We start from the raw sequence: 15,316 nt of genomic DNA on the forward strand, positions 1-15,316 counted from the left end.
TCGTGGTAGGAAAAAAATTGTTAAAAGAGCATTCGCCACAGGGCCGATGTTTTCTTATGCATGATAACGAGTTCAAAAAATGAGTTGCATTATTTAAAATGCATAAATATACTTTTTGTTATAAATTTTATTATCGATATTCGTACGTCAATGAAAATCAAGTAATCATTAAGACTTGATGGTCATAATGAAAAGTCAATGGATAGTCTCATGAATTTATGTACAGGCTCTTATGATTTTGGGAATATTGCTTTGTCATGAGTGAAAGCACTAACATCTTATCTTAATTAATTTAAAATTGGATTATTAATGGACTCAGTTAAATTATTATTTTCATGACGATATTATTCTTGTCTTTACACAATTTGCTCTGATCATCCTTCCTGCTTTTATAGTCAACAAATTAAAGAAGGGTCATTTTGATTAAGTCATTCTTTCTCTTGAACTAAAGTTTTGCACTGCGCATACTTTATTTTTCAAGGAATTAAGAAAAAGCGATCACTAGTTTTTTTTTTTTTTTTTTAAAGACGATCGTGATCCCTTCCATCACTATTAAAAGAGAACAAGCGATTTTGTGGTGAAAGCTACTGACGTCAAACAAAATAAAGAGAAATATAATTCTCCCAAAAAAAAAAAAATCACTGAGACTTACTTGGTTGGAAGGAATGTGTTCTTTGGAAATGGAAAGAGAGAGGAATTGTCAGATTCCCATCTGGTTTAATTTTTAGGGCATTATGGTCTGTTCACTGTTCCTGGCTTCCTTTTTCATGCTTAATTCATACGTCCCAAATAAAGGTCGTGTGTGTGTGTATGGAGATTTCATTTCATTAATTTTTTCTGTCATATATCAAACATAATTTTAATAATATTCCTATTCTCTTTTGCTAATGTAATCATAAAAAAAAAATTTTTGGGGAATTTTAAACCAAGCTTATGATAATTTTTTATTTTTACCTAGCTCAGTGCCAACTCTTCGGTATATTTCTTGTTGGAACTTGGAAGTAATCATTGATAATGAGTGGGAGCAAATAGCTTTAGCAACAACAAAAGCTGCATTATTCTCTTTCCCCTACTTCTTCTTTCCCATTCATTTTCATGCTGCCTTTTCGATTCCTGTTCCTGGTCCATTTCCATTTAAAAAAAAAAAAAGCCTTCCAACCGACGAAACTTCGGAATTTTCTGGGCGTAGAAGATACAGTGAAATGATATGAAATGTGCCGATAGGTCCGGCTTCATGTGGTAATATAATACTACCTCCACTCCCTAATATAAGATCATGTTTGACTTTTATTTTGGTCCTGAATATAAAATCTCAATCCACTTTGTCTCTCATATTTATATATATTTTTTCAATGTAGCCTTTCTAGCAATGATAGTTCTAATTAATACATTTGATTAGTAAAGATATTTTAGGAAAGACAACACCTATTTAGGACAAATAACTAACTCAACTTACTTTTTTAATCTCCTCAAATTAGTCAACTGGCTCCTATAATTAGGACCGGAGGTAGTAATAGACTTAAAGTTGTTTCTTCTCTTTTCCCCTTTTAGTCTCAACCATTAAAAGTTATTCTTGCTGGGAAGCATATACAAAGTGAGTTAGTGACTCATGAGTCAAGTCCCATTATGGTTCCCTCCCTTTAATTTTCTTTTTCTGATAATCAATTCCTTTCTTTTCTTATCCTCTTTCTATGTCAAAATATCTAAAGCTACTTATTTATTTCAATATATAGCTTAAAATTACAACACTTTTATTAAGTACGGCTGGAACTACGTGATACGCCTCCGATTTTAAATGTACATAGGAAGTTGATTTGGTCCTACTAACATCTTAACCCATTTTATTTTTTATATATATTTATCTTTTCTTTCAAACCAATTTATCTAACTTATATACTGATATATAATTTAATGTCATATGAGGGTATTTTAGAAGGGTCATTTCATATTTTTCAAAATTAAGTAAACTATTTAAATTTTTTAATATACTAAAATTAATTAAGTAACCCTTGCATGAAAATTCATACAGATGTTATACGTAAAATCTGAGGGAACTAAAATGCTGAACGTTGTGTGGTTTTGGGCTTGTGGCGTTTCCTGTTTGAGCTCACGGATTCAAACAGCAGCTTCTTGTTATTTTGGTAACCTCATTGACAACGTTGGGCCCGTTTGGTTAAAATTAAGAAAAAGGACATTTTGATGTAAGATTACATAAAAAATTATTGGGAGAACTTTAATTCAAACACGTGGATTATAGAAAGAAAATGTGTTTTCAACTTATTAGTTTGATAATTAATTTTGATTAATTTATCAAAATAAGCTGAAAACATATTTTTTTCAAACAATTCTCTCATATAATAACGTACTCAAAATCATGTTTTTGGGTTTGGCCCAAAAAAATTCATGTTTTTGCGTTAAACTTAAACAAACAGGTCCTACTTACCCTAACCTATAAGGTAGACCTTCCTAATTGAAGGTGGATGGGCATAGAAATCAATTAGAACAAGCAAGCATTTATTAAGCCCACGAAGCCTAATTAGATTTTCTTGGGCCGCAAAGTTTGGTAAGATCTCCTGCAAAACTGTGATCCTTGTGCCCGCACCCCTTTTCTCTAGAGAAGCAACAAATTTTTGAAGACTGATCTCAAGGAGCTAGCAAAAATATAAAATATAAAATCAGAAGTTGAGAAAGTTGCTTAATTTATTGTAAAATGACAAAGATGAGTACATACACACACATCTGAGCTCGCTTTATTGTAAGAATTAACACTGCCTCACACTAATTAGGTTTTCTTGGGCCGCTAAGTTTGGTAAGATTTCCTGCAAAACTGTGATCCTTGTGCCGGCATCCCTTTTCTCTAGAGAAGCAACAAATTTTTGAAGACTGATCTCAAGGAGCTAGCAAAAATATAAAATATAAAATCAGAAGTTGAGAAAGTTGCTTAATTTATTGTAAAATGACAAAGATGAGTACATACACACACATCTGAGCTCGCTTTATTGTAAGAATTAACACTGCCTCACACTATTTTGCAAACACAATATGGATTGGTAACATTATTGAAGTCTACGTCGCCATTTGCTCATGTTGAAGGATTACTATTGGGCTTCTCACTTTGCGCTTGCCATCAGTCCAAGTCAACTCTCCAAATGAAGGCTCTGAAGTTTTAGTTGAACTTGATGACTGTAAAATAACCATATAGTTCTTCTTTTGGTTTGTCCTCTGAAAGGTCAAAGTTGATGGAACAACAACAACCTTAACTCCTCTTGGGGCTTTCACGTTTACAGTATATGTGCTTGGAGGCCCAACATTTGTGACTATACGGGTTAAATTTGTAAGTTTCATACCCAGAAAAGGCAATGTGATTGAAGGGTAGTTGAAATCTTCTAGTCTGTAAGACCTTGGGCATTTGTATGGCTTATTATTATAAATGGATTCAATTATTCTTCCCTCGTAAGCAGAAAAGCATAACAAGTTGAGGTAATCAGAAGTTTTGAGATCATAAACAAGTCCAGGGTCCATTGCAATGTTTGGTTTGACATAGCCTGTGCCATAATGAAATGGAGTTGCTACTCGACCATCTTGTTCGTCCTTAAGTGGTCTATTGGTGTTATCCAGTATGCTTGCTATAACAAAACATAGTTTTTGACAATTATTAGAAAAAGAAAGAAATCATATTGTGAACATGAAAACAGACTGATAGATGTCGTACCAGTGGTCATGATTGCTGACTTGATCATGGCAGGACTCCAACTAGGATGGCGAGTTTTGAGAAGACCAACAATGCCAGCAACATGAGGACATGCCTGGGAAGTTCCGGATAGAACATTATAGTCAAAGCGAGCTTCATCTGAATCTAGGTTTGTGGGACTTGCAGCAGATGAATAAGCAGCAATTATACCCTGGCCTGGTGCAGTTACATCGGGCTATGAAGAAGAATAAGAAGAAGAAAATGTTGAGAATTACAATATATATTTAATGACCAAGGGAGTAAGACTCTGTCAGAATAGATCGGTAACCTTGAGGATTGAGGGAAGAATCAAGTTAGGTCCCCTCGATGAGAATGCAGAAACTCTTGGAGCCGGCCTTATTGGTATAAATGTTTTTGCATTATTCATGAATGCAACTGGGCTCCTGCAATATGTGTATGATAATTACTTGTTTTGAAAATATTTTGAGAGCAATTCCAAAAGGTTTGGCAAATGTTAAACATGTATGATAATTACTTGTTTCTGTCAAAATACGAGTTCCTAATATTTTTACTCTCACTCTGACCTCCACCTTGAGGAATATTGGAAGCTCCAACAACCTGAGGATCAGCTGTAAGTGTGTTCAATTGCTTATCATTTTGTAAAATCATTTGCAATGCGCCTACACGCTTTGCTTCTTGACCCTTCTCCACAGGCCTCAGGCTCCTTCCTCTTTGGCATACTAATATGCGACCCCTTACTTTGCGAGGATCAAGGGTTCCGATTTTGCAAAGCTGACTGCAACATACAGGAGTATTATTCGTACTTAGGAGAGAAACATACGACAGATTAATACAAAGAGACAACATCATGAATATGTGAAACATTAATTCATTCTTACGCATCTTGAAATGTTGCATTAGGAAGCCTGACATTGCCAGCAATGACCACAGGAATCAATCTCTGAGATGTGGAGTTTGTGGCAAGACTTGTTCCCTGGTTACACCCACAGGCAGATCAGTTTGGATAGGGGAAAACCAACAAAATCGATATGTAATTACTATAGCGGTTCAACCCATTCCAGGTTCCTAATACTTCAAATGAATTTTGGTTTTAGTCTATATATCTTTTTTCCCTGTTGTTTTTCATCCTTATGCTATCCAAAATGTTGGTTTCTATAAGGCTAATGTGGTGTTAACAGTGTTGAGTAGGCTGACATGGACTGTTGACTAGGATTAATGTGACTGGACTCAATAGTAAAAGACATGAAATGGGTTTGATCCTAATTATCAAAAGAAGAGAAGCAATACGAACCTTAATGGTCTGGCCATTACCAAGAGTAATATTGTTGCTGAATTCCCTGTCCATGGAGCCAGAAGCAACAGTGAAGATCCACGGTGCCACATTTGCCACGGTCTGAAGTTCTGGTCCCTCGTTACCGGCAGAGGCGACGACGATGATTCCCCTGGAAACCGCATGGAAGGATCCTATGGAGATTCCATTGGTCAACATGTCATTCACATTTGGCACAGTACTCCCACCAACGGAGACGGAGAGAATATCGACGCCGTCATCGATGGCTTGGTCAAAAGCAGATATCAGATCTTCATCAGTGCAGTCCTCTGCATTGTGACGACCCCAGCAGATCTTGTACACTGCGAGACGAGCTCTGGGAGATCCTCCCTTGGCTGTTCCATTGCCGTTGTTGAGAACGCTGACGTTTCGGACGAAGTTGCCACCTGCTGTCGAGAGGGTGTGGGTCCCATGTCCAACCATGTCACGGGCACTGATACCACTTGTGAGGCCAAGGCTCCCGTGTTTTACCACGTAGCCTTTATAAAATGTTTTTGCTCCAATCAGCTTCCTATTTCATGCTCATGCAGACCAAATCATCCGTTATCTCAACGTTTTTGTTCAGTTTAGACTTTGTACATATCATAATGTCTAATACTAAAAGCTCAAGTACTGATCAAACCTGTTGCACAGGGTTATGTTACGTGGGCCAGTCAGACTATAAAGCTCGCATCTTGATCCTCCACGCCACTCCCTTGGAATGGGACCGTACCCATTATCTCGGAAGCTTTGGGATTCAGGCCAAACACCTATATATCCAAGAAAACAATTCATTGTGTGAGGATCAAATCCATTAATCTCGTGGCAAATGTTTACAGATTTATGGAAACTCTAATAGCTTCAGTCACCGGTGTCAAGACTGCCAATAATCACATTTTGACCAAACCTTCCTTTGACCCAAGCTGAGTCAGCTCTGACTCTTCCATTTCTTTCTTGTCCGAGAAAACCCCATGACCTGGTGGTATGCAGCTTGTGCGATTGGCTCAAGAAAACCGACACTACTCTTGGATTTTCTGCGTTCATGCATTTTCCAACCAATTTATATCTATCTAGACTATCAATATTTAATATATCATTTACATAAATCTATGATATATATATATATATATATATATAAGGGTACGAGTCTCTCACTCTTGATCTCTGCTGCCTCATCCTCTTCGAGTAATGCCGCAAAGCCATTGATGTGTCGGTTATATGAGTAAAAGATGGCTTCTTTGGCCCTTTCATAGCTGTCAAATCAAACGGATAACTATTCAAATAAACATAGTATTCCTTAAAGACAGAGAAAAGCGAGAAAACGAAAGAGTATCTTTGTAAATGAGTCACAAAGGTCCATGAAACATGCATGCACCTTCCTAAGACGGAGGCAAGCAAATTATAATGGGAACTTGTGGCAAAGTCCATGTCAGCAGAGGAAGGTTTTGGACCATGAGAATGTGATCCCAAGTACACAACGTACGACTACAAGATGAAATTGATTAAGGCAGTTGACGACGACGACAACAAGAATATTAATTACGGACCAAATTATGCATGCTTACCTGTTTAATGGCGTGGGCAGATTGCTGCAGCTGTAGGAAGCTGCATAGCAGAAATATCGGAAGAATAAGATGAAATATAGTTGAGCCTCTCATTTTGCTTCACCTGAATATGCGAGAATGAGGACTCCATTTCTTCTCTTTTTATTACATCTCTTATATAGTGATGGAGTGGGGCTCGAATGTAAAATTCTTGAAGTGTTCCGAGAGACAAAAGATCCCCAAAGACAATTTCTTACGTAACGTTACAATTAAGATTGCCAAATGACCCCAATTTTAAGTTGGAAATATTGTGCAGAAGCACCAAACGTGTTAGATATTCAGAAAGAAAAACCAACTCTTGAAAGTTAATTATTGCCGAATCCAAAATTTGCTCTATCCTTACATCCTTCTTTATTACTCCCTCCTATCCTAAATATAAAACTCATTTTGTAGTGTAATTTACACTATAAAATGGGTCTTATATTTAGGATTAGAGGAGTATAATAAGTCACTTCTAACTCATTTTCAAGTATAAGAAATGCATTAAATTAATAAAATTTTCTAAATTTATCTTTTATTAAAGTTTTTTCTCTTTCTACATTTATAAATTATTTTCATATCTCACTCATATTTCTCTCTTCTTTTTGAGAATTGAATAAGGAAAAAAAATTGAAAAATGATCATTAAATGCCTTACAAATGAATTATATTTAAGGCCAAAAATTTTTTGCCAAATAACTTATAACAAGACCGAAGTGGTAGAGTTTATTTGATTTTCAAGAATTATTGACATTAGTTATCAAACATTCTCCCACTCACTCTTTTCATAAATAAGGGTATATTTGACAAATAAATTACAATTATGATACATTTATTATTTTTAACTAATTTTAAATAACATTTTTATCTACGTGGTTTATTTAGTTGTTGTTTTTATATAAGACTAGAGGGAGTATATGGAATTGAAGATTCACAAGTACTCTTTTGGTCATGAATGTCCTATTTTTATTTTATTTATTATTGTGTAGATTGTTATTTTCTTAAAAAATGAATATATTAAATAAGGATAAAATTGAAAAGTTATTACATTTTAAAGTAGAATTAACGAGGTTTGAAGTTTTTTTTCCTTGGTTTGCAAAAAAACATATTGAGAGTAACTTATAAATTCACAACACAAGTAATTAATAAAAAATATATCTTGAAATTTGTGTAAATGTACATGACAATAAATTATTATACAATAGCAACAATCGATCGTGGAAAATAATAATATCAATAAATCGATAGAGAACCAGGGCACAAAATGCCTAGTTTGGATAATGTAGACATCTGATCTTTGCAATTATCTCTAAGTGAGCGTATTTTATTTGTTTATTTCTTTGTTCTTTTCTTTCATGTTTGGGTTATATTAATCAATGAAGTTCACTAGCTTTATGGAATCTCTTCTTCCTTTGTCCATTGTATTTTACAACTCATAAAGGGTATGTGATTAGTCTAAAATAATAAAAAATGACGAGCGCAAAGTAAGGTTAAGAAGTCTTCTTTGTTTTATATCCTATGTCTATTAAAAAATGAAAAATAAAAATAAAAATTTAAAATTTCACAGTATAAATTCTCTACTGTGTGGAAGCAAAGAAAGGAATTGCATTTACCCTAAGGCGTTGCTCTTTCCACGTTTGAGTTATTGTTTATAATTTGTCTTCTTTTAGCTTTGCTTTGCGTGCCAAATTCAGCGATCAGGCTAACCTTAATTTTGAGGGAACTTTCATAATGTGATTTTCACCTTAAAGGGTGATGTGGCAAGGAATAAATGCTGATGTGGCCATAATGCATGCTAAGTGTGTAAATGAAAATATTTATATATCCTTCCCGAAAAACTAATATATTTGTGATAACCTTTTGAAATTCCGACCAGTTTGGCTCATTTTCATACTCTTTTGTGATATTTGTCAGCCAAACAGTGCATACTTACTCCATTTAATCAAAGAATATGATTTGCAAGTATGAGGTTTCATTTGAACTACCTCTTGGGGACTATCTGTGCAATTCTTGAAGGATTTGCTGCGTAGGAAAAGGATACATATATATAATATAAATATATATATATATATATATAGAGAGAGAGAGAGAGAGAGAGGAGCTCGAAGATGGATTTAGAAGGGGCTCTTAGCTTGGTTGGGAAGATCAGATATAAATCATGGAAGCAATGCCAGCAAAGAATGAAGTACCAAGTGGAAAAGGCGATGATTGTATTATCTCCCGTGGCTACTCAGGTAGGAGAGAGCAAAAAGTGCTCCTTGTAAAGGGCGCACCAGCACATAGCCCAACACACCGCAGCGCCTACCCATTATTCAGATACTCCCTCTTTGTTTCATCTGCCACAGTGGATAAGCCAATCTGTAGTAGAGCTTGGCTCATCACTACTATGCCTTTTGTGTTTAAACTAAAAAAATTAGGATATATAAAAAGGAAAAATTTACGATTTTCAACCATACTTCAACTTGGGCACCAATTTGGATGACATCTTTGCTGAAGCTTGGAGTTTTGAACAGATTTGGAGCTCCAATCTTTCTCTTTTTCAGTTCTCTTCTTCTTTGTTATTATAATGGTTGCAATATATATGTGTAGTTGTGGCTCTTTACTAAACATGCTTGGCTAGTTAGGTTGTTCTAGGATTATTTTGATCTATTATATGGATTAAGACTTGTTTTAATCCTCTTTAGTGTTATGTATAATTATACATATTTTTACCATGAGTTTAATTCTTCTTTGTGTTTAGTCACCACTTGGATTGATTCATTCAATTGACTTAAACTAGAGAAAATTAAATCAATTGTAGAACTTGGGCAAGATCATGCTAGACCAGAATTTCATCTATTAAATGGATGGTTTATTGATAGAATAGAAATATATCTATTAACCTAGCACTGTTCAAATAAGGTTTTGGTTTTCAAATACTAAACTTTTCAATTAATGCAAGAGATTGTGAGAATATATTTACATGACCATTATTGTAAAACAACAGTTATGTAAAAGCATCATGTAAAGGTACCTTTACTTGATTGTTTGGAAGCATCATATATACTATGTAGAAAATACATGACATATCCATTAGTAACAATTGTCAACTGTCAAAAATTAACCAACATATATTGATAATTCTATAGTAGTAAAAAGGAAAAGGAATCTCAAGAAAAAAACCAAGGAAAAGGATCAAATCTCTTCAGTCTTCAATTCCAAGATCCAAAAACTTTAAAATCCCAAACCCAAGCACCGCATAGCTTCAAGATGCTACTCCAAGTCATTCTCTTTGTTCCCAAGTCAACGAAGGTGTCTCAAATCTGTAGAATGTTGAATGAAGCCTCTAATCTAACCCTAATCTACTGTAAATTTGAAACTCAACGTTTTGCTAAAAACTATGCTTTGATGCGGCAACTTCCTTTGCTTTGGGCCAACCTATGTGCTTTGATCACTTTTTCTTTTCAATTCTTCCCTTCAAAACCTGGGCCTTCACTTCGGGCCAAACTATATGCAACAATAAGTCCAACAACACTAGCAACAACTATAAAGCGTAATTCCACTAGGTGAGGTCAGTTATATAAATCGTACAATGTCATTGTGATCTATTAACGGCCAAATCTTTGGATAGATTGTTGATCAAAAGATCTAATTTAATAACTTCATTAAGTGTTCTCTTTGGCTATCATCTATCCCTTGTCACAAGATTCCATGTTATTTGATTAACTCTCCTCACTGACACATCCACCAGCCTTTTTTGAATGTGACCCAACCATCTCAAATAATTTTCTACCTTTTCTCTTCAATAAAAGTCACTCCAATGTTTTTTGTATATATGTTCATTACAAATCTTATCTTTTCCTATATGACTATACATCTACCTCAACATCCTCATCTTGGCTACCCCCAATTTATGCTCACATTGACCCTTTAAAGTCTAGCATTCACTATACCATATAATGTTGGTCCTAGAGCAGTTTGATAAAACTTTCTTTTCACCTTATTGGGTACTTTTTGGCCACAAATAAAAAAAAAATAGATGTCTAGTAGATAGTGCTTCATTTTAATGAATTCAAGATCCAAATATTCATTAATGGACTTTGTTACCATTGTGAAATTCATGTTATTTCATCACATTTTCCTTTAGTTATTATACTTGTTGTTGAATTGATGCATATTTAGAAGTACTTGTGATAGGAAAATATGCGTAGTTGATATAATTGGGCCAAAGATGTGGATTTTTTTGTTAATTGTGAATATTTTGCCCCTAGTTCATCAACCTTCACTTTCATGGTTTGTCTTGTGTTGTTTGATGGTTAGAGCTTGCCAATGTAGACATTTGAAGAAAATATTATTCTCCATGGAGTTGGAAAAATGCTTAGGAAGCCATCGCATAATAAAAGAAATCAAGTAAAGAAGAGACTCAAATAAGTAAATTGTTGGCCTCAACAAACAAAAGCCCTTGGCCTTAACCAACAGAAAAAGCAGAGTAATTGGCTATAGCCAACTGGAATTCACTAAAACTTTGTGTTTTGAAGCATCACGCATTCTAGGCTCCCTATGTTGTATAAGTCAAAGGAAAGCATTGTTTTTATTTCGTTCTAGAGCTCTTGGGCATTGTTAGGAGCTTTGTGTGTTAGGGTTTGGTTGCTTGAAGGGTTTGAAGCAAGGGATTATTATAACCATGATTTTCTTCCGTATTTGCGACTTGTGGTTGATCATGAGTAGCTCAACACTTTTTTCTAAGATTATTTTGAACCATTGTATAGATTAACTCTTGATTACTCCTATCTATTTGTGATTAATGATATGTGCGCGCGCGCACATGTTTATTTTACCCTTTACTTAATGCTTCTAGGCGCTTGATCATCATTTAGTTATTATGTTCACTTGATTGATACTTGAGAGAGTTACATTGAGTATAGAACTTGAGTAAAATTGTATAAGAATTTGAAGTTTGCATGTTGAATGGATAGTTTTGTTGGTAAAATAGAGATATACTGGCCAACATTACAAGTCACTTTAGGATTAGAACTTAAAATTGAATTTTATTAATTATAACAAAAGATTGAGTTATTAATAGAATTAAACATTTGATCTTGACTTAAGTACTTTTTGAATCCTAGACTAGTACATATTTTTATTAAACACATCTCTGAGAGGAGATGAATTAAAAGTTATGATGATATGCAAGGGGGATAAACAATCCTAAGTCCCTTAAATCCCTAGAGTTTTAGAATCAATTATTTTCAGCAATTTCTAGTTTTAAATTGAGAGCCAACAAGTTACTTTTTTTTTTTTTTAATCATAAGTATGTTTGAAGAATTTAGTGTTTGGATTGACGATGGAGCAATCTGACTTTTTCATAAAAAGTCACAATAAGCTATAAGTAAAAATTAGCTACTTATGGCTTATGACTTATGGCTTTTGAAACATAAGAAGAGAAAAAGTTAAGAAATTTACTACCTTCTCTCATTCTCATCATAAACCTCAAATAACTCATTTGTAGATGACAAAAAATCAGTTAAAATTAGTTAAGTAATAAATGAGTCAGAAATATACTTTTATTTTCAAATATGCCCTTATGATGAATTAAAAAAAAATAAAAAAATATACGAGATCAACAGGAGCTTATAAATAATTTAAAATCATTATATTATGTAAATTGATAATTTTTGTATTTTTTATTATTTAATAAAAGTCATACTCATTTTGGTAATTTTACAAACTAGAATTAATTATCCAATCATAATCCAAACAACTTACTTTCATAAACTAACTTATTTATAAAAGTCAATCCAATATAAATCATATCACCCAATCTCACTTTTACTTAATCTCACTTTTCTAAAAATCAGATTGTAAATAAGTTATTTTTTTTACTACTAATCTAAACGGACCTTTAGTCTTTTATCTGGCCTTGATTTTTACACAAATTTATATAGTAACGATCTTTTCTCATCACTCTATTACTTGTCACGAGTTAGGAACTCCAATCAGTTTTTCCTATGTTCTCATTGAACTAACATATGCTTTTCAAGGAAAAAAAGTGTGAATCACGGAAGAAAAGGGGGAAAACAGATTTATGAGAATCTGAAAAGTACCACCACCAATAAAAGTTCCATAGCAGGAATTCCCCACGTTTTAGAAATTCCTGCCTACTTTACTCCAGTCAACACGCCAGTACCATCCTCATGTTGAAAATTAATGATCATCTAGAATCAGGAGAATGAGCCAGGACCGTAGCCGGCCTGTTTATAGATATGAGAATCGTTAAGGTTGGGATCGAGATTTAGACCATTGTATTAATGAATATTATTTTATTTTTGTCTACTTATTAAACTTAAAATGACAATAACTTTATTTTGTGGGATTACATATGTTGGTTTATACATCGATATTCATTCACTTTTGAATTAATATGTGCTTATTTAAATATTTTTTTCTTTTTTTATTAAAAAAGCGTTATTCTTTTAAGATTCATATTTGAATATTTTATATACTTTAATTAAATTATTTTATTTAAATCATGACCAGTTTGACTCTGAATTGATTTCAGCTTGAACCACTAACCCTTGAACTATCACCTAGATCATGGTTAGTTCAGTTTTTAGGACCTTAATTTAGCCTAGATCAGCCCTAATGGGTCTAAAGAATTAATTTATGCACGCTTTATCACTGTAATAATGTGAAACTCTCCGTAGTCTTCCAACAAACCTATGAAAAGACGAACATGAGTTCCTTTAATTTGCTTTTTTTATTTATAATATTGTTCTTTCCGTCCTCTGACCAACTTTCTCATGATGACTTTAATTTTAAAAAAACAACTTTTTTTTTTCATAATTTACGTATTCAATTTGTTATAGCCACCCAACCTTTTTAATCTATTCCTGATTATACTTAACATTCCAATTCTCACAAACACCATGTCCGAAAGTGATTCCACTAAGCCCCGTTAGGTTTCTTTGTTAAAAAATTCTAATAAGATGGAGACATGAGCATTATAGAAATGAGAATGAAAGTGAATTTGGTTGGAATCAAATAATTATACTCGATTTATTTCCATATAAAGTTCAATGACGAAATAAAATTAAGATTCTCCCAACAACTTTCATATTACAAGTGTATGCTCAATTCTCTCACCCAATGCGACAAATTTATATGGCTAAATTTTTTAGTTTTAATACGCAAGTCTCTGTAATTTTACCTCCTTTTTAATTGTGAAAATGAATTTGGCAATCCTTATAGGTTTATTAGATTTCGATTTAGGTCCCTATAATATTTTTTTTCTTTTCATTCACTCCTTATTGGTTGCTTTGTTACTGACTTTAGTGCTTCCGTTAATAATATTTGCAAATGCCAAACCTTCACTTATGCAATAAGTGAAGGTTTATACAATAAAACCTACCAACCCAACAGATCCATGAAGTCCTCTTGCAGAAACAGTCACTATCCCTGTTCTCTGCTTTAGTGAATCGCTTCACTTCGAGGCATCGAAGTTAAGCTTTGGTACATCAAATTATTTAAAATTATGAAAATAATTTTAGCAATCACTCGATCCATTTCTCTGATTTGCTTTTAAAACTAAGTTATTAGAGAGAAGATATACATTAATATATATCTCATCAATCCATTTCCCTGGTAAACGAGGACTCGAGGAGGACTTCATGAAGCCTGACTTGTTGGGTTTGGAAGGTTTGGCAATGGCTGATTCTACTGTGTAAACTAGGAGGTTCAAGAGTTGGCTTCAATTTCGGTGCAATCTTTTTCCGTATGTAGGGCCACATCAGCTTCTATTGACTGAAACTAACGGCGTTTGCAAGCAGAGTTAACGGAAGGACTAATGCTAGTAACTGAACAAACAATAAGAAGTGGGTAAAAAAGAAAAATATTATAGGGATTTGATTCAAAATTTAATGAAACTATAAGAACTGTCAGATCATTTTTCTCCTTTTAATTAAGTATTTATAGTTTTTTCCTTTTTATTGAGTTTTTATAGTCTTCTCAATTATAGATATTAGTTCTTATACTTATAATTTGTTAATTTTAAGAAATGGCAAAAAAAATTGTTAATTTTAAGAAAATAATGTTAATTGAGGATGACATGACTCTCACACAAAATGCATATAAATTAAGTTTTGCAACATGAATCTGATATAAAATCAAACTCAACTAGATCTATTACTGATTATATATTAATGTAAGGAGATGAGCATGATATTTTTTATTTTTTTTATTGATAATAAATATTTGTTTCATCATTTTATTTTAAAAGCAACCTTTCATTTTGTATTTTGTGACAACTTACATGTTGTTAACAACAATGATGAGTTCCTATTGCCGTTGAAAATTAAGAGATGAAATAAAACCGCAAAAAGGAAGAGGATGGAAAATGAAGTGAAACATGATCAATTCAGGAAAGGAAAACTTTAAAAGATCCTGATCATCATGTCCCTTGAAACAAGGATAAAATGAAAAAAGCATCGTTGAAGCAATATTGGCCGGTTAATCTTTCTTGAGGTCAATTACGTTTGCAAGTCTATCGTAAAATATTATTTTATACTGAGAAAGTTATTCCCGGCAAGGCCAATCCATCCTATATAAGAAGATCTGTATCATCCACTTGAACATCCCAAGCCTCACATAACCACCATTATTGTTGCCACTACCTCACCCAGTGAACTAATATTCCGTCTTTGAATATATTACTTATACAAAACCTTACCCAGAAAAA

At 33.4% G+C, this 15,316-nt stretch overlaps 1 protein-coding gene across 1 annotated transcript; it reads right to left on the minus strand.

The window, feature by feature from the left end:
* Window positions 1-3,066: 3,066 nt before the first annotated feature.
* Window positions 3,067-8,982, minus strand: LOC114742108 (subtilisin-like protease Glyma18g48580). The gene is made up of 12 exons (XM_028930375.1): window positions 8,909-8,982; window positions 6,587-6,626; window positions 6,397-6,506; window positions 6,177-6,274; window positions 5,891-6,055; window positions 5,665-5,791; window positions 5,004-5,553; window positions 4,591-4,685; window positions 4,227-4,487; window positions 4,020-4,143; window positions 3,713-3,926; window positions 3,067-3,626 (listed from the first exon to the last, which is right to left on the minus strand). The coding sequence occupies exons 1-12, from the start codon at window positions 8,980-8,982 to the stop codon at window positions 3,067-3,069; spliced, it is 2,418 nt and encodes an 805-aa protein (XP_028786208.1).
* Window positions 8,983-15,316: the final 6,334 nt, after the last annotated feature.

This window comes from Neltuma alba, unplaced genomic scaffold, assembly GCF_004799145.2.
Source record: "Neltuma alba isolate B1F8T4 unplaced genomic scaffold, ASM479914v2 tig00003644_pilon, whole genome shotgun sequence".
Classification (NCBI taxonomy): domain Eukaryota; kingdom Viridiplantae; phylum Streptophyta; class Magnoliopsida; order Fabales; family Fabaceae; genus Neltuma; species Neltuma alba.